The sequence below is a fragment of the Bufo gargarizans genome, chromosome 5 (genome assembly GCF_014858855.1).
Source record: "Bufo gargarizans isolate SCDJY-AF-19 chromosome 5, ASM1485885v1, whole genome shotgun sequence".
Classification (NCBI taxonomy): domain Eukaryota; kingdom Metazoa; phylum Chordata; class Amphibia; order Anura; family Bufonidae; genus Bufo; species Bufo gargarizans.
The window spans coordinates 94,656,182-94,674,821 of record NC_058084.1 but is presented as its reverse complement, the minus strand read 5'-3'; the positions used below and the strand labels follow the sequence as shown (position 1 = coordinate 94,674,821).

At 44.7% G+C, this 18,640-nt stretch overlaps 1 protein-coding gene across 1 annotated transcript in view; it reads left to right on the top strand.

Annotated features, from left to right (window-relative positions):
* The window catches only part of RGS20 (regulator of G protein signaling 20), a 51,363-nt gene that overhangs the window by 17,994 nt on the left and 14,729 nt on the right, over positions 1-18,640 (top strand). The window contains exon 3 of the mRNA XM_044295061.1: positions 1,412-1,646. Coding sequence (XP_044150996.1) covers positions 1,412-1,646 — 235 coding nt within the window. The remainder of the gene's footprint in view (positions 1-1,411; positions 1,647-18,640) is intronic.

Genomic DNA, 18,640 nt, shown 5'->3' with positions numbered 1-18,640 from the left:
ATAGGACTTCAAACTCTCCCTGCTGCCCTGTGCATAGTGCACACAGCAGCAGGGAGCTGACTATGGCAGTCAGGGCTTCGGTAGAGTCCTGACTGCCATGGTAACCGATCGGAGCCCCGCGATTACACTGCTGGGGCTCCGACTAGAAGCTGCCACCCTGGGGCCACTGCCACCAATGATTTAATAGTGTGGAGGGGGGGGGGGGGCATTAATATAATACTTCGAAGAGGGGGAGTAGAAGGGAGGGGCTGTGGCAACTGCGCCACCAATGAATATAGTTAATAAGCCGGAATACAAACGTAGCATATGCCGGCCATATCCCATACCTGGCTCCCTTACTGCGCTCCGTGATCCTCCGTAATTAACCCTTCAGGACCTGAGGAGTTAATTGCGGCAGATCGCGGTGCGCAGTAATAGAGGCCGGGTATGGGATATGTCCGGCATATGCAGGTAGCTACGTTTGTATTCAGTCCCTCCCCTCCTCCTCTCTGTTCTCATTGGTGGCACAGTGGCCACAGTCCCTCCTCCCCTCCTAGTCTGTTCTAATTGGTGGTCAGCAGCAGCCGCACACAGTGGGGAGGGAGGGACTCTCTCCTTCTCCACTGTGCCGGCTCAGGACTGGATAACATGGTGAGTGCCGAGAGCGTCGCATGCCATGTTCTACTGCGATCAGCGATATGGCGATATGAACTAAATCTCTATCGTTGGCCAGATTTATATCGCATATCGTCTATGTCGCCCACCCCTACTTGACCAGTCAGTGAAATTTTGTTTTTTCTCCTGCCCCTGGCTCATTAGCGCACAGTTGCTAAACTGTACTATACAGGACAAGGAGGCCCATCCTCTATCTACTGTAGCTAAGCTGTCCTGGTACATTCATGCCAACAGTAAAGTACTTGATCAGCCCTAGAGTTAGTCTGGTCCATCAAGACAGCTGCTATGCTAAAAGAAAATCTAACTGCCAGTAAGTTGACCTTCCCTTAAAGGGGTATTCCAAGATATTTTACCTGATGACCCATCCTCAGCAGATTGTGATTAGACACCACCATCTGCTGCCTGCAAACTATGATTTTTAAACCTGGCGAAAGATTTGGATTGCTCGTGTTGGTCATCGGGTAATTGGTGGCAGTATAACACTGCCAGATCATTGCTAACAAGCGTTACTACGAACATCTGGCAGACAATACAGCCTTAAGCCACAGCACGAACCCTTTAATCTATTTGCATTAGGTTGCAGTCCATACTGTCTGACTTCAGTGACCGCAGCACTCTTGTCCATGGGTTGTGTGTGGTATTGCAGCTGCACATTTTTTATGTCACCCAATCCCTTGAATGCCACACACATTTCTGGGGTTGTATTTAGCTTACTTGGTATGATAGGTGCTGGTCTGACAATCTTTGTTCTCTTTAGTCCAACCCCTACTCTTGAAGATGTCTTCTCTTGGGGGCAGTCTTTCGACAAACTTATGACTACTCCTGCGGGAAGAAATGCTTTCCGGGAATTTCTCAGAACGGAATTTAGTGAGGAGAACATGCTTTTCTGGATGGCTTGTGAGGATCTGAAAAAGGAGGCCAACAAAAATGTGATAGAAGAGAAAGCCCGGCTAATATATGAGGACTACATCTCCATTTTATCTCCAAAAGAGGTAAATTCTGCTTCTAAGTGTCTTCATTCCTTTATTCCTCATAGTCTGCACTCTAAGGACATTGTTATATACTTGCCCCAATTCCTTACACACACGAGATACCTTTCATCTGACAACTGCCTGTCCTGACACCCCATGCAGATGCACATTCGAATAAGCCACACAAGTTCTGAAAGTGGAGAGGGGAATAAATCTCTGCCGGACTCCACTGGTGACGGCTTATCTTCCTGAGATCAAAAAGATCTGGCATGTTTAAATCAAATAGCCAGATCCTATCCCTCTGGGCATAGGCCCCATACACTAGATCAGTAACGGGCAAACCTTTTAGAGAACCAGTGCCCAAACTGCAACCCAAAACCCACTTATTTATCCCAAAGTGCCAACTTATAACCTAAATACTACAGTCCAATATAGTATATCTTCCATGTACTTTATAATTTAGCTATAATAGCCTGCCTACATTCAATCCAGACCACCACCACCACCACCCTCAGGGGCTCAGAACCCACAGGCATGCCACCTGTCCAACACTTTACATTTACTACACTTTTTTTTTTTTTTTTACACAGTTGATATTCTTCTTATCACTGCTGAGCAGGATTGTGGAGACGTCCCATAGACTTTATACTTATCTTCAGTACAGCGCTCAGACGCGAGGAGAAGCAAAACTCTGCAGAGCACTTCAGACTGCTCGTTATATAGATCAGGGACCCATGCTAAAGCCCACTGCCCAACACACTGACACCACGGACCCCACTGCCCGATAAGGCCACTTACCCTGACGGGCGCCTCTGGGTGAAGATCGGGCACCCCTGCAGGAGCCTCCCCTCCTCCACATCCTGAAAGCGGTGTGCCGAATGCTCCAGCAGCCCGCTCAAAGTGACCAATAACAAGGCTCCTTTCTGTAAGGAGCTTTGTTATTATGTGTTCTTGCATAGCAAGACCACATACTATTATCTCACATATATATTATTATTATGTGTTCTTGCATAGCAAGACCACATACTATTATCTCACATATATATTATTATTATGTGTTCTTGCATAGCAAGACCACATACTATTATCTCACATATATATTATTATTATTATAGCCAAATTTGCCACCCTAACTCCTCCCACAGTTTTTACACTACATAGACAAAAATTTACCAAAACGTGCAGATTGTACCCGATCGGATTGCTATTACTTTGTGGAGCGATCCCACCCCCGGGGCCCCCGTGGCGAGCCCCGGAAGCCCCCTTTTTTCCCATAGACTTTGACAGGGTAAATTTTCAAATCGCTCCCACTCGTCAGGCTTTGACGCTAAAGTCACCAAACTTGGGTCACTTAGTCATGGAGTCAACCCGAAAATTTTGGGCACATTTCGGGGACCCCAAAAAGTGGGCGGGGCCATACAGAACCAATCAAAATCTCCCCATTGACTTTAATGAGAACTTCAAATTGCTACTCCTCCCACATTTTTAGGAGTACAAATTCCAGACTTTGCAGACTTGGTCGGCACCCACCCGAGTACCTTGCTTTTGCTTTGTTACCCGATCCCACCCTCCGGGCCCCTGGGACAGGGCCCCCAAAATCCATGTTTTTCCCATTGACTTTGACAGGGACAATTTTCAAATCGCTCCCAGTCGCACAGATTTTAAACTAAAGTCACCAAACTTGGGTCACTTAGTCATGGGGTCAACGCGCAATTTGTTAGCACATTTCGGAGACCCGAAAATGTGGGCGGGGCCACACAGAACCAATCAAATTCTCCCCATTGACTACAATGAGACGTTCAAATTGCTACTCCTCCCACAGATTTAGGAGTATAAATACCGAACTTTGCACTCTTGGTCGGCACATACCCGAGTATCTTGCTTGTGCTTTGTTAACCGATCCCACCCTCCGGGCCCCTGGGGCGGGCCCCCGAAAACCTCTTTTTTTCTCCCATAGAGTTTTATTGGAAAAATGCAAACGTTTGTCACTCATACAGCTTCGGAGTGAAACTCATCAAACTTGGGCCACTTAGTCATGGGGTCAACCTGAAAATTTCTGTCACATTTTGGGGACATTAAAAAGTGGGCGGAGCTACAAACAACCAATCAGATTTTCCCTATTGACTTCAATGAGAAAATTTAAAATTGCTGCCATTTCAACATTGTAAATGGCAGGGTTGTTAAACTTAATATATTCGGTTAATAGGTGACTACAACGGCCAATCAAATTTCAGCCATTTGTTTAAATGGGAAAAATTCAAACTGCCACTGCTCTTAGACTGTTAATGGCAGGGTTCTGAAACTTGGCACAGTTGGTCACTGGAGGACTGTGCCAATGTATATCTCATTTTGGGGACGCTAAAAAGTGGGCGGATCCACAAACAACCAATCAGATTTTCCCTATTGACTTCAATAAGAAACCTTTAAACAGTTGTCATTCTCACAGTATTTAAGCCACAGCACCCAAACTCGGCAGGGTGGGTCAGTGTGAGACAAAGGTCAAAATTTATAAAAGTGGGCGGAGTCTACACTCCACCCAGTTACTCCGCCCACTCCAGTTGTAAGCTACTGGTGGAGGCAAGAACACATCACACAATTTCCCCAGAAATTGTACCTTTTCTAGTTATGTGTTCTTGCATAGCAAGACCACATATTGTTATCTCACATATATATTATTATGTGTTCTTGCATAGCAAGACCACATAATGTTATCTCACATATATATTATTATGTGTTCTTGCATAGCAAGACCACATACTATTATCTCACATATATATTATTATGTGTTCTTGCATAGCAAGACCACATACTATTATCTCACATATATATTCTTATTATTATGTGTTCTTGCATAGCAAGACCACATACTATTATCTCACATATATATTATTATTATTATTATGTGTTCTTGCATAGCAAGACCACATACTATTATCTCACATATATATTATTATTATTATTATGTGTTCTTGCATAGCAAGACCACATATTGTTATCTCACATATATATTATTATTATGTGTTCTTGCATAGCAAGACCACATATTGTTATCTCACATATATATTATTATTCTTATTCTTCTTATTCTTATTATAGCCAAATTTGCCACCCTAACTCCTCCCACAGTTTTTACACTACATAGACAAAAATTTACCAAAACGTGCAGATTGTACCCGATCGGATTGCTATTACTTTGTGGAGCGATCCCACCCCCGGGGCCCCCGTGGCGGGCCCCGGAAGCCCCCTTTTTTCCCATAGACTTTGACAGGGTACATTTTCAAATCGCTCCCACTCGCCAGGCTTTGACGCTAAAGTCACCAAACTTGGGTCACTTAGTCATGGAGTCAACCCGAAAATTTTGGGCACATTTCGGGGACCCCAAAAAGTGGGCGGGGCCACACAGAACCAATCAAAATCTCCCCATTGACTTTAATGAGACCTTCAAATTGCTACTTCTCCCACATTTTTAGGAGTACAAATTCCAAACTTTGCAGACTTGGTCGGCACCCACCCAAGTACCTTGCTTTTGCTTTGTTACCCGATCCCACCCTCCGGGCCCCTGGGACAGGGCCCCCAAAATCCACGTTTTTCCCATTGACTTTGACAGGGACAATTTTCAAATCTCTCCCAGTCGCACAGATTTTAAACTAAAGTCACCAAACTTGGGTCACTTAGTCATGGGGTCAACCTGAAAATTTCTGTCACATTTTGGGGGACATTAAAAAGTGGGCGGAGCTACAAACCACCAATCAGATTTTCCCTATTGACTTCAATGAGAAACTTTTAAATTGCTGTCATTCTCACAGTATTTAAGCCAGAATACCCAAACTAGGCACCGTAGGTCATTGGGTGACTGGGGTAAAAAAAATTAAAAAGTGGGCGGGGTCTACAACGGCCAATCAAATTTCAGCCATTTGTTTAAATGGGAAAAATTCAAACTGCCGCTGCTCTTAGACTGTTAATGGCAGGGTTCCCGAAACTTGGCACAGTTGGTCACTGGAGGACTGTGCCAATGTATATCTCATTTTGGGGATGCTAAAAAGTGGGCGGAGCCACAAACAACCAATCAGATTTTCCCTATTGACTTCAATAAGAAACCTTTAAACAGCTGTCATTCTCACAGCACCCAAACTCGGCAGGGTGGGTCAGTGTGAGACAAAGGTCAAAATTTATAAAAGTGGGCGGAGTCTACACTCCACCCAGTTACTCCGCCCACTCCAGTTGTAAGCTACTGGTGGAGGCAAGAACACATCACACAATTTCCCCAGAAATTGTACCTTTTCTAGTTATTATTATTATTATGTGTTCTTGCATAGCAAGACCACATACTATTATCTCACATATATATTCTTATTCTTATTCTTATTATTATAGCCAAATTTGCCACCCTAACTCCTCCCACAGTTTTTACACTACATAGACAAAAATTTACCAAAACGTGCAGATTGTGCCCGATCGGATTGCTATTACTTTGTGGAGCGATCCCACCCCCGGGGCCCCCGTGGCGGGCCCCGGAAGCCCCCTTTTTTCCCATAGACTTTGACAGGGTAAATTTTCAAATCGCTCCCACTCGCCAGGCTTTGACGCTAAAGTCACCAAACTTGGGTCACTTCGTCATGGAGTCAACCCGAAAATTTTGGGCACATTTCGGGGACCCCAAAAAGTGGGCGGGGCCATACAGAACCAATCAAAATCTCCCCATTGACTTTAATGAGAACTTCAAATTGCTACTCCTCCCACATTTTTAGGAGTACAAATTCCAGACTTTGCAGACTTGGTCGGCACCCACCCGAGTACCTTGCTTTTGCTTTGTTACCCGATCCCACCCTCCGGGCCCCTGGGACAGGGCCCCCAAAATCCACGTTTTTCCCATTGACTTTGACAGGGAAAATTTTCAAATCGCTCCCAGTCGCACAGATTTGAAACTAAAGTCACCAAACTTGGGTCACTTAGTCATGGGGTCAACCTGAAAATTTCTGTCACATTTTGGGGACATTAAAAAGTGGGCGGAGCTACAAACAACCAATCAGATTTTCCCTATTGTCTTCAATGAGAACATTTTAAATTGCTGCCATTTCAACATTGTTAATGGCAGGGTTGTTAAACTTAATATATTCGGTTAATAGGTGACTAGAATTCAAATGTTTTAAAGTGGGCGGAGTCTACAGCGGCCAATCAAATTTCAGCTATATGTTTTAAATGGAAAATTTAAAAATGCCGTTGCTCTTAGACTGTTAATGGCAGGGTTCTGAAACTTGGCACAGTTGGTCACTGGAGGACTGTGCCAATGTATATCTCATTTTGGGGGACGCAAAAAAGTGGGCGGAGCCACAAACAACCAATCAGATTTTCCCTATTGACTTCAATAAGAAACCTTTAAACAGCTGTCATTCTCACAGCACCCAAACTCGGCAGGGTGGGTCAGTGTGAGACAAAGGTCAAAATTTAGAAAAGTGGGCGGAGTCTACACTCCACCCTGTTACTCCGCCCACTCCAGTTGTAAGCTACTGGTGGAGGCAAGAACACATCACACAATTTCCCCAGAAATTGTACCTTTTCTAGTTATGTGTTCTTGCATAGCAAGACCACATAATGTTATCTCACATATATATTATTCTTATTATTCTTATTATAGCCAAATTTGCCACCCTAACTCCTCCCACAGTTTTTACACTACATAGACAAAAATTTACCAAAACGTGCAGATTGTTCCCGATCGGATTGCTATTACTTTGTGGAGCGATCCCACCCCCGGGGCCCCCGTGGCGGGCCCCGGAAGCCCCCTTTTTTCCCATAGACTTTGACACGGTAAATTTTCAAATCGCTCCCACTCGCCAGGCTTTGACGCTAAAGTCACCAAACTTGGGTCACTTAGTCATGGAGTCAACCCGAAAATTTTGGGCACATTTCGGGGACCCCAAAAAGTGGGCGGGGCCACACAGAACCAATCAAAATCTCCCCATTGACTTTAATGAGACCTTCAAATTGCTACTTCTCCCACATTTTTAGGAGTACAAATTCCAAACTTTGCAGACTTGGTCGGCACCCACCCGAGTACCTTGCTTGTGCTTTGTTACCCGATCCCACCCTCCGGGCCCCTGGGACAGGGCCCCCAAAATCCACGTTTTTCCCATTGACTTTGACAGGGACAATTTTCAAATCTCTCCCAGTCGCACAGATTTTAAACTAAAGTCACCAAACTTGGGTCACTTAGTCATGGGGTCAACCTGAAAATTTCTGTCACATTTTGGGGGACATTAAAAAGTGGGCGGAGCTACAAACCACCAATCAGATTTTCCCTATTGACTTCAATGAGAAACTTTTAAATTGCTGTCATTCTCACAGTATTTAAGCCAGAATACCCAAACTAGGCACCGTAGGTCATTGGGTGACTGGGGTCAAAAAAAAATAAAAAGTGGGCGGGGTCTACAACGGCCAATCAAATTTCAGCCATTTGTTTAAATGGGAAAAATTCAATCTGCCGCTGCTCTTAGACTGTTAATGGCAGGGTTCCGAAACTTGGCACAGTTGGTCACTGGAGGACTGTGCCAATGTATATCTCATTTTGGGGATGCTAAAAAGTGGGCGGAGCCACAAACAACCAATCAGATTTTCCCTATTGACTTCAATAAGAAACCTTTAAACAGCTGTAATTCTCACAGCACCCAAACTCGGCAGGGTGGGTCAGTGTGAGACAAAGGTCAAAATTTATAAAAGTGGGCGGAGTCTACACTCCACCCAGTTACTCCGCCCACTCCAGTTGTAAGCTACTGGTGGAGGCAAGAACACATCACACAATTTCCCCAGAAATTGTACCTTTTCTAGTTATTATTATTATTATTATTATAGCCAAATTTGCCACCCTAACTCCTCCCACAGTTTTTACACTACATAGACAAAAATTTACCAAAACGTGCAGATTGTACCCGATCGGATTGCTATTACTTTGTGGAGCGATCCCACCCCCGGGGCCCCCGTGGCGGGCCCCGGAAGCCCCCTTTTTTCCCATAGACTTTGACAGGGTAAATTTTCAAATCGCTCCCACTCGCCAGGCTTTGAGGCTAAAGTCACCAAACTTGGGTCACTTAGTCATGGAGTCAACCCGAAAATTTTGGGCACATTTCGGGGACCCCAAAAAGTGGGCGGGGCCATACAGAACCAATCAAAATCTCCCCATTGACTTTAATGAGAACTTCAAATTGCTACTCCTCCCACATTTTTAGGAGTACAAATTCCAGACTTTGCAGACTTGGTCGGCACCCACCCGAGTACCTTGCTTTTGCTTTGTTACCCGATCCCACCCTCCGGGCCCCTGGGACAGGGCCCCCAAAATCCATGTTTTTCCCATTGACTTTGACAGGGACAATTTTCAAATCGCTCCCAGTCGCACAGATTTTAAACTAAAGTCACCAAACTTGGGTCACTTAGTCATGGGGTCAACGCGCAATTTGTTAGCACATTTCGGAGACCCGAAAATGTGGGCGGGGCCACACAGAACCAATCAAATTCTCCCCATTGACTACAATGAGACGTTCAAATTGCTACTCCTCCCACAGATTTAGGAGTATAAATACCGAACTTTGCACTCTTGGTCGGCACATACCCGAGTATCTTGCTTGTGCTTTGTTAACCGATCCCACCCTCCGGGCCCCTGGGGCGGGCCCCCGAAAACCTCTTTTTTTCTCCCATAGAGTTTTATTGGAAAAATGCAAATGTTTGTCACTCATACAGCTTCGGAGTGAAACTCACCAAACTTGGGTCACTCAGTCATGGGGTCAACCTGAAAATTTCGGTCACATTTTGGGGACATTAAAAAGTGGGCGGAGCTACAAACAACCAGATTTTCCCTATTGACTTCAATAAGAAACCTTTAAATTGCTGTCATTCTCACAGTATTTAAGCCAGAATACCCAAACTTGGCACCGTAGGTCATTGGGTGACTGGATTCAAAAAATAATGAAAAAGTGGGCGGAGTCTACAACGGCCAATCAAATTTCAGCCATTTGTTTAAATGGGAAAAATTCTAACTGCCGCTGCTCTTAGACTGTTAATGGCAGGTTTCCCAAACTTGGTACAGTTGGACAATTTAGGATTAGGATTAAAATTTTGAAAAGTGGGCGGGCCCAAAAACAACCAATCAGATTTCTTTCATTGATTTCAATATGGAAAAAAAAAATTTCAGAAAATTGAAAAATGCTGCCATGATTGATGTCAGGGGCTTCAAATCGCTGAGATCAGGTCATAGATTACTTTGGATTCAAAAAATTTAAAAGTGGGCGGAGCCAACAAAAACAAATCAGATTTTCCCTATTAACTTTAATGAGAAACCTTTAAATTGTTGTCATTCTCACAGTATTTAAGCCAGAATACCCAAACTTGGCACCGTAGGTCATTGGGTGACTGGATTCAAAAATTTATTAAAAAGTGGGCGGAGTCTACAACGGCCAATCAAATTTCAGCCATTTATTTCAATGGGGAAATTTAAAACTGCCGCTGATCTTACACTGTTAATGGCAGGATCCCCAAACTTGGTACAGTTGGACAATTTAGGATTAGGATTAAAATTCAGAAAAGTGGGCGGGGCCAAAAACAACCAATCAGATTTTTCCTTTTGACTTCAATAAGAAACCTTTAAACAGCTGTCATTCTCACAGAATTTAAGCCACAGCACCCAAACTCGGCAGGGTGGGTCAGTTTGAGACAAAGGTCAAAATGTACAAAAGTTGGCGGAGTCTACACTCCACCCAGTTACTCCGCCCACTCCAGTTGTAAGCTCTTATTCTTATTCTTATTATAGCTAAATTTGCCACCCTAACTCCTCCCACAGTTTTTACACTACATAGACAAAAATTTACCAAAACGTGCAGATTGTTCCCGATCGGATTGCTATTACTTTGTGGAGCGATCCCACCCCCGGGGCCCCCGTGGCGGGCCCCGGAAGCCCCCTTTTTTCCCATAGACTTTGACACGGTAAATTTTCAAATCGCTCCCACTCGCCAGGCTTTGACGCTAAAGTCACCAAACTTGGGTCACTTAGTCATGGAGTCAACCCGAAAATTTTGGGCACATTTCGGGGACCCCAAAAAGTGGGCGGGGCCACACAGAACCAATCAAAATCTCCCCATTGACTTTAATGAGACCTTCAAATTGCTACTTCTCCCACATTTTTAGGAGTACAAATTCCAAACTTTGCAGACTTGGTCGGCACCCACCCAAGTACCTTGCTTTTGCTTTGTTACCCGATCCCACCCTCCGGGCCCCTGGGACAGGGCCCCCAAAATCCACGTTTTTCCCATTGACTTTGACAGGGACAATTTTCAAATCTCTCCCAGTCGCACAGATTTTAAACTAAAGTCACCAAACTTGGGTCACTTAGTCATGGGGTCAACCTGAAAATTTCTGTCACATTTTGGGGGACATTAAAAAGTGGGCGGAGCTACAAACCACCAATCAGATTTTCCCTATTGACTTCAATGAGAAACTTTTAAATTGCTGTCATTCTCACAGTATTTAAGCCAGAATACCCAAACTAGGCACCGTAGGTCATTGGGTGACTGGGGTCAAAAAAAATTAAAAAGTGGGCGGGGTCTACAACGGCCAATCAAATTTCAGCCATTTGTTTAAATGGGAAAAATTCAAACTGCCGCTGCTCTTAGACTTTTAATGGCAGGGTTCCCGAAACTTGGCACAGTTGGTCACTGGAGGACTGTGCCAATGTATATCTCATTTTGGGGATGCTAAAAAGTGGGCGGAGCCACAAACAACCAATCAGATTTTCCCTATTGACTTCAATAAGAAACCTTTAAACAGCTGTCATTCTCACAGCACCCAAACTCGGCAGGGTGGGTCAGTGTGAGACAAAGGTCAAAATTTATAAAAGTGGGCGGAGTCTACACTCCACCCAGTTACTCCGCCCACTCCAGTTGTAAGCTACTGGTGGAGGCAAGAACACATCACACAATTTCCCCAGAAATTGTACCTTTTCTAGTTCTTATTATGTGTTCTTGCATAGCAAGACCACATACTGTTATCTCACATATATATTATTCTTATTATTCTTCTTATTCTTATTATAGCCAAATTTGCCACCCTAACTCCTCCCACAGTTTTTACACTACATAGACAAAAATTTACCAAAACGTGCAGATTGTGCCCGATCGGATTGCTATTACTTTGTGGAGCGATCCCACCCCCGGGGCCCCCGTGGCGGGCCCCGGAAGCCCCCTTTTTTCCCATAGACTTTGACAGGGTAAATTTTCAAATCGCTCCCACTCGCCAGGCTTTGACGCTAAAGTCACCAAACTTGGGTCACTTAGTCATGGAGTCAACCCGAAAATTTTGGGCACATTTCGGGGACCCCAAAAAGTGGGCGGGGCCACACAGAACCAATCAAAATCTCCCCATTGACTTTAATGAGACCTTCAAATTGCTACTTCTCCCACATTTTTAGGAGTACAAATTCCAAACTTTGCAGACTTGGTCGGCACCCACCCAAGTACCTTGCTTTTGCTTTGTTACCCGATCCCACCCTCCGGGCCCCTGGGACAGGGCCCCCAAAATCCACGTTTTTCCCATTGACTTTGACAGGGACAATTTTCAAATCTCTCCCAGTCGCACAGATTTTAAACTAAAGTCACCAAACTTGGGTCACTTAGTCATGGGGTCAACCTGAAAATTTCTGTCACATTTTGGGGGACATTAAAAAGTGGGCGGAGCTACAAACCACCAATCAGATTTTCCCTATTGACTTCAATGAGAAACTTTTAAATTGCTGTCATTCTCACAGTATTTAAGCCAGAATACCCAAACTAGGCACCGTAGGTCATTGGGTGACTGGGGTCAAAAAAAATTAAAAAGTGGGCGGGGTCTACAACGGCCAATCAAATTTCAGCCATTTGTTTAAATGGGAAAAATTCAAACTGCCGCTGCTCTTAGACTGTTAATGGCAGGGTTCCCGAAACTTGGCACAGTTGGTCACTGGAGGACTGTGCCAATGTATATCTCATTTTGGGGACGCTAAAAAGTGGGCGGAGCCACAAACAACCAATCAGATTTTCCCTATTGACTTCAATAAGAAACCTTTAAACAGCTGTCATTCTCACAGCACCCAAACTCGGCAAGGGTGGGTCAGTGTGAGACAAAGGTCAAAATTTATAAAAGTGGGCGGAGTCTACACTCCACCCAGTTACTCCGCCCACTCCAGTTGTAAGCTACTGGTGGAGGCAAGAACACATCACACAATTTCCCCAGAAATTGTACCTTTTCTAGTTCTTATTCTTATTATTATAGCCAAATTTGCCACCCTAACTCCTCCCACAGTTTTTACACTACATAGACAAAAATTTACCAAAACGTGCAGATTGTGCCCGATCGGATTGCTATTACTTTGTGGAGCGATCCCACCCCCGGGGCCCCCGTGGCGGGCCCCGGAAGCCCCCTTTTTTCCCATAGACTTTGACAGGGTAAATTTTCAAATCGCTCCCACTCGCCAGGCTTTGACGCTAAAGTCACCAAACTTGGGTCACTTAGTCATGGAGTCAACCCGAAAACTTTGGGCACATTTCGGGGACCCCAAAAAGTGGGCGGGGCCACACAGAACCAATCAAAATCTCCCCATTGACTTTAATGAGACCTTCAAATTGCTACTTCTCCCACATTTTTAGGAGTACAAATTCCAAACTTTGCAGACTTGGTCGGCACCCACCCAAGTACCTTGCTTTTGCTTTGTTACCCGATCCCACCCTCCGGGCCCCTGGGACAGGGCCCCCAAAATCCACGTTTTTCCCATTGACTTTGACAGGGACAATTTTCAAATCTCTCCCAGTCGCACAGATTTTAAACTAAAGTCACCAAACTTGGGTCACTTAGTCATGGGGTCAACCTGAAAATTTCTGTCACATTTTGGGGGACATTAAAAAGTGGGCGGAGCTACAAACCACCAATCAGATTTTCCCTATTGACTTCAATGAGAAACTTTTAAATTGCTGTCATTCTCACAGTATTTAAGCCAGAATACCCAAACTAGGCACCGTAGGTCATTGGGTGACTGGGGTCAAAAAAAATTAAAAAGTGGGCGGGGTCTACAACGGCCAATCAAATTTCAGCCATTTGTTTAAATGGGAAAAATTCAAACTGCCGCTGCTCTTAGACTGTAATGGCAGGGTTCCCGAAACTTGGCACAGTTGGTCACTGGAGGACTGTGCCAATGTATATCTCATTTTGGGGATGCTAAAAAGTGGGCGGAGCCACAAACAACCAATCAGATTTTCCCTATTGACTTCTATAAGAAACCTTTAAACAGCTGTCATTCTCACAGCACCCAAACTCGGCAGGGTGGGTCAGTGTGAGACAAAGGTCAAAATTTATAAAAGTGGGCGGAGTCTACACTCCACCCAGTTACTCCGCCCACTCCAGTTGTAAGCTACTGGTGGAGGCAAGAACACATCACACAATTTCCCCAGAAATTGTACCTTTTCTAGTTATTATGTGTTCTTGCATAGCAAGACCACATACTATTATCTCACATATATATTATTATGTGTTCTTGCATAGCAAGACCACATACTATTATCTCACATATATATTATTATGTGTTCTTGCATAGCAAGACCACATAATGTTATCTCACATATATATTATTATTCTTATTCTTATTATAGCCAAATTTGCCACCCTAACTCCTCCCACAGTTTTTACACTACATAGACAAAAATTTACCAAAACGTGCAGATTGTACCCGATCGGATTGCTATTACTTTGTGGAGCGATCCCACCCCCGGGGCCCCCGTGGCGGGCCCCGGAAGCCTCCTTTTTTCCCATAGACTTTGACAGGGTAAATTTTCAAATCGCTCCCACTCGCCAGGATTTAAAGCTAAAGTCACCAACTTGGGTCACTTAGTCATGGAGTCAACCCGAAAACTTTGGGCACATTTCGGGGACCCCAAAAAGTGGGCGGGGCCACACAGAACCAATCAAAATCTCCCCATTGACTTTAATGAGACCTTCAAATTGCTACTTCTCCCACATTTTTAGGAGTACAAATTCCAAACTTTGCAGACTTGGTCGGCACCCACCCGAGTACCTTGCTTTTGCTTTGTTACCCGATCCCACCCTCCGGGCCCCTGGGACAGGGCCCCCAAAATCCACGTTTTTCCCATTGACTTTGACAGGGACAATTTTCAAATCTCTCCCAGTCGCACAGATTTTAAACTAAAGTCACCAAACTTGGGTCACTTAGTCATGGGGTCAACCTGAAAATTTCTGTCACATTTTGGGGGACATTAAAAAGTGGGCGGAGCTACAAACCACCAATCAGATTTTCCCTATTGACTTCAATGAGAAACTTTTAAATTGCTGTCATTCTCACAGTATTTAAGCCAGAATACCCAAACTAGGCACCGTAGGTCATTGGGTGACTGGGGTCAAAAAAATTAAAAAGTGGGCGGGGTCTACAACGGCCAATCAAATTTCAGCCATTTGTTTAAATGGGAAAAATTCAAACTGCCGCTGCTCTTAGACTGTTAATGGCAGGGTTCCCGAAACTTGGCACAGTTGGTCACTGGAGGACTGTGCCAATGTATATCTCATTTTGGGGATGCTAAAAAGTGGGCGGAGCCACAAACAACCAATCAGATTTTCCCTATTGACTTCAATAAGAAACCTTTAAACAGCTGTCATTCTCACAGCACCCAAACTCGGCAGGGTGGGTCAGTGTGAGACAAAGGTCAAAATTTATAAAAGTGGGCGGAGTCTACACTCCACCCAGTTACTCCGCCCACTCCAGTTGTAAGCTACTGGTGGAGGCAAGAACACATCACACAATTTCCCCAGAAATTGTACCTTTTCTAGTTATGTGTTCTTGCATAGCAAGACCACATAATGTTATCTCACATATATATTATTATTCTTATTCTTCTTATTCTTATTATAGCCAAATTTGCCACCCTAACTCCTCCCACAGTTTTTACACTACATAGACAAAAATTTACCAAAACGTGCAGATTGTGCCCGATCGGATTGCTATTACTTTGTGGAGCGATCCCACCCCCGGGGCCCCCGTGGCGGGCCCCGGAAGCCCCCTTTTTTCCCATAGACTTTGACAGGGTAAATTTTCAAATCGCTCCCACTCGCCAGGCTTTGACGCTAAAGTCACCAAACTTGGGTCACTTAGTCATGGAGTCAACCCGAAAACTTTGGGCACATTTCGGGGACCCCAAAAAGTGGGCGGGGCCACACAGAACCAATCAAAATCTCCCCATTGACTTTAATGAGACCTTCAAATTGCTACTTCTCCCACATTTTTAGGAGTACAAATTCCAAACTTTGCAGACTTGGTCGGCACCCACCCGAGTACCTTGCTTTTGCTTTGTTACCCGATCCCACCCTCCGGGCCCCTGGGACAGGGCCCCCAAAATCCACGTTTTTCCCATTGACTTTGACAGGGACAATTTTCAAATCTCTCCCAGTCGCACAGATTTTAAACTAAAGTCACCAAACTTGGGTCACTTAGTCATGGGGTCAACCTGAAAATTTCTGTCACATTTTGGGGGACATTAAAAAGTGGGCGGAGCTACAAACCACCAATCAGATTTTCCCTATTGACTTCAATGAGAAACTTTTAAATTGCTGTCATTCTCACAGTATTTAAGCCAGAATACCCAAACTAGGCACCGTAGGTCATTGGGTGACTGGGGTCAAAAAAAATTAAAAAGTGGGCGGGGTCTACAACGGCCAATCAAATTTCAGCCATTTGTTTAAATGGGAAAAATTCAAACTGCCGCTGCTCTTAGACTGTTAATGGCAGGGTTCCCGAAACTTGGCACAGTTGGTCACTGGAGGACTGTGCCAATGTATATCTCATTTTGGGGATGCTAAAAAGTGGGCGGAGCCACAAACAACCAATCAGATTTTCCCTATTGACTTCAATAAGAAACCTTTAAACAGCTGTCATTCTCACAGCACCCAAACTCGGCAGGGTGGGTCAGTGTGAGACAAAGGTCAAAATTTATAAAAGTGGGCGGAGTCTACACTCCACCCAGTTACTCCGCCCACTCCAGTTGTAAGCTACTGGTGGAGGCAAGAACACATCACACAATTTCCCCAGAAATTGTACCTTTTCTAGTTCTTCTTATTCTTATTATAGCCAAATTTGCCACCCTAACTCCTCCCACAGTTTTTACACTACATAGACAAAAATTTACCAAAACATGCAGATTGTACCCGATCGGATTGCTATTACTTTGTGGAGCGATCCCACCCCCGGGGCCCCCGTGGCGGGCCCCGGAAGCCCCCTTTTTTCCCATAGACTTTGACAGGGTAAATTTTCAAATCGCTCCCACTCGCACAGATTTTAAACTAAAGTCACCAAACTTGGGTCACTTAGTCATGGAGTCAACCCGAAAACTTTGGGCACATTTCGGGGACCCCAAAAAGTGGGCGGGGCCACACAGAACCAATCAAAATCTCCCCATTGACTTTAATGAGACCTTCAAATTGCTACTTCTCCCACATTTTTAGGAGTACAAATTCCAAACTTTGCAGACTTGGTCGGCACCCACCCAAGTACCTTGCTTTTGCTTTGTTACCCGATCCCACCCTCTGGGCCCCTGGGACAGGGCCCCCAAAATCCACGTTTTTCCCATTGACTTTGACAGGGACAATTTTCAAATCTCTCCCAGTCGCACAGATTTTAAACTAAAGTCACCAAACTTGGGTCACTTAGTCATGGGGTCAACCTGAAAATTTCTGTCACATTTTGGGGGACATTAAAAAGTGGGCGGAGCTACAAACCACCAATCAGATTTTCCCTATTGACTTCAATGAGAAACTTTTAAATTGCTGTCATTCTCACAGTATTTAAGCCAGAATACCCAAACTAGGCACCGTAGGTCATTGGGTGACTGGGGTCAAAAAAATTAAAAAGTGGGCGGGGTCTACAACGGCCAATCAAATTTCAGCCATTTGTTTAAATGGGAAAAATTCAAACTGTCGCTGCTCTTAGACTGTTAATGGCAGGGTTCCCGAAACTTGGAACAGTTGGTCACTGGAGGACTGTGCCAATGTATATCTCATTTTGGGGATGCTAAAAAGTGGGCGGAGCCACAAACAACCAATCAGATTTTCCCTATTGACTTCAATAAGAAACCTTTAAACAGCTGTCATTCTCACAGCACCCAAACTCGGCAGGGTGGGTCAGTGTGAGACAAAGGTCAAAATTTATAAAAGTGGGCGGAGTCTACACTGCACCCAGTTACTCCGCCCACTCCAGTTGTAAGCTACTGGTGGAGGCAAGAACACATCACACAATTTCCCCAGAAATTGTACCTTTTCTAGTTCTTATTATTCTTCTTATTCTTATTATAGCCAAATTTGCCACCCTAACTCCTCCCACAGTTTTTACACTACATAGACAAAAATTTACCAAAACGTGCAGATTGTACCCGATCGGATTGCTATTACTTTGTGGAGCGATCCCACCCCCGGGGCCCCCGTGGCGGGCCCCGGAAGCCCCCTTTTTTCCCATAGACTTTGACAGGGTAAATTTTCAAATCGCTCCCACTCGCCAGGCTTTGACGCTAAAGTCACCAAACTTGGGTCACTTAGTCATGGAGTCAACCCGAAAACTTTGGGCACATTTCGGGGACCCCAAAAAGTGGGCGGGGCCACACAGAACCAATCAAAATCTCCCCATTGACTTTAATGAGACCTTCAAATTGCTACTTCTCCCACATTTTTAGGAGTACAAATTCCAAACTTTGCAGACTTGGTCGGCACCCACCCAAGTACCTTGCTTTTGCTTTGTTACCCGATCCCACCCTCCGGGCCCCTGGGACAGGGCCCCCAAAATCCACGTTTTTCCCATTGACTTTGACAGGGACAATTTTCAAATCTCTCCCAGTCGCACAGATTTTAAACTAAAGTCACCAAACTTGGGTCACTTAGTCATGGGGTCAACCTGAAAATTTCTGTCACATTTTGGGGGACATTAAAAAGTGGGCGGAGCTACAAACCCCCAA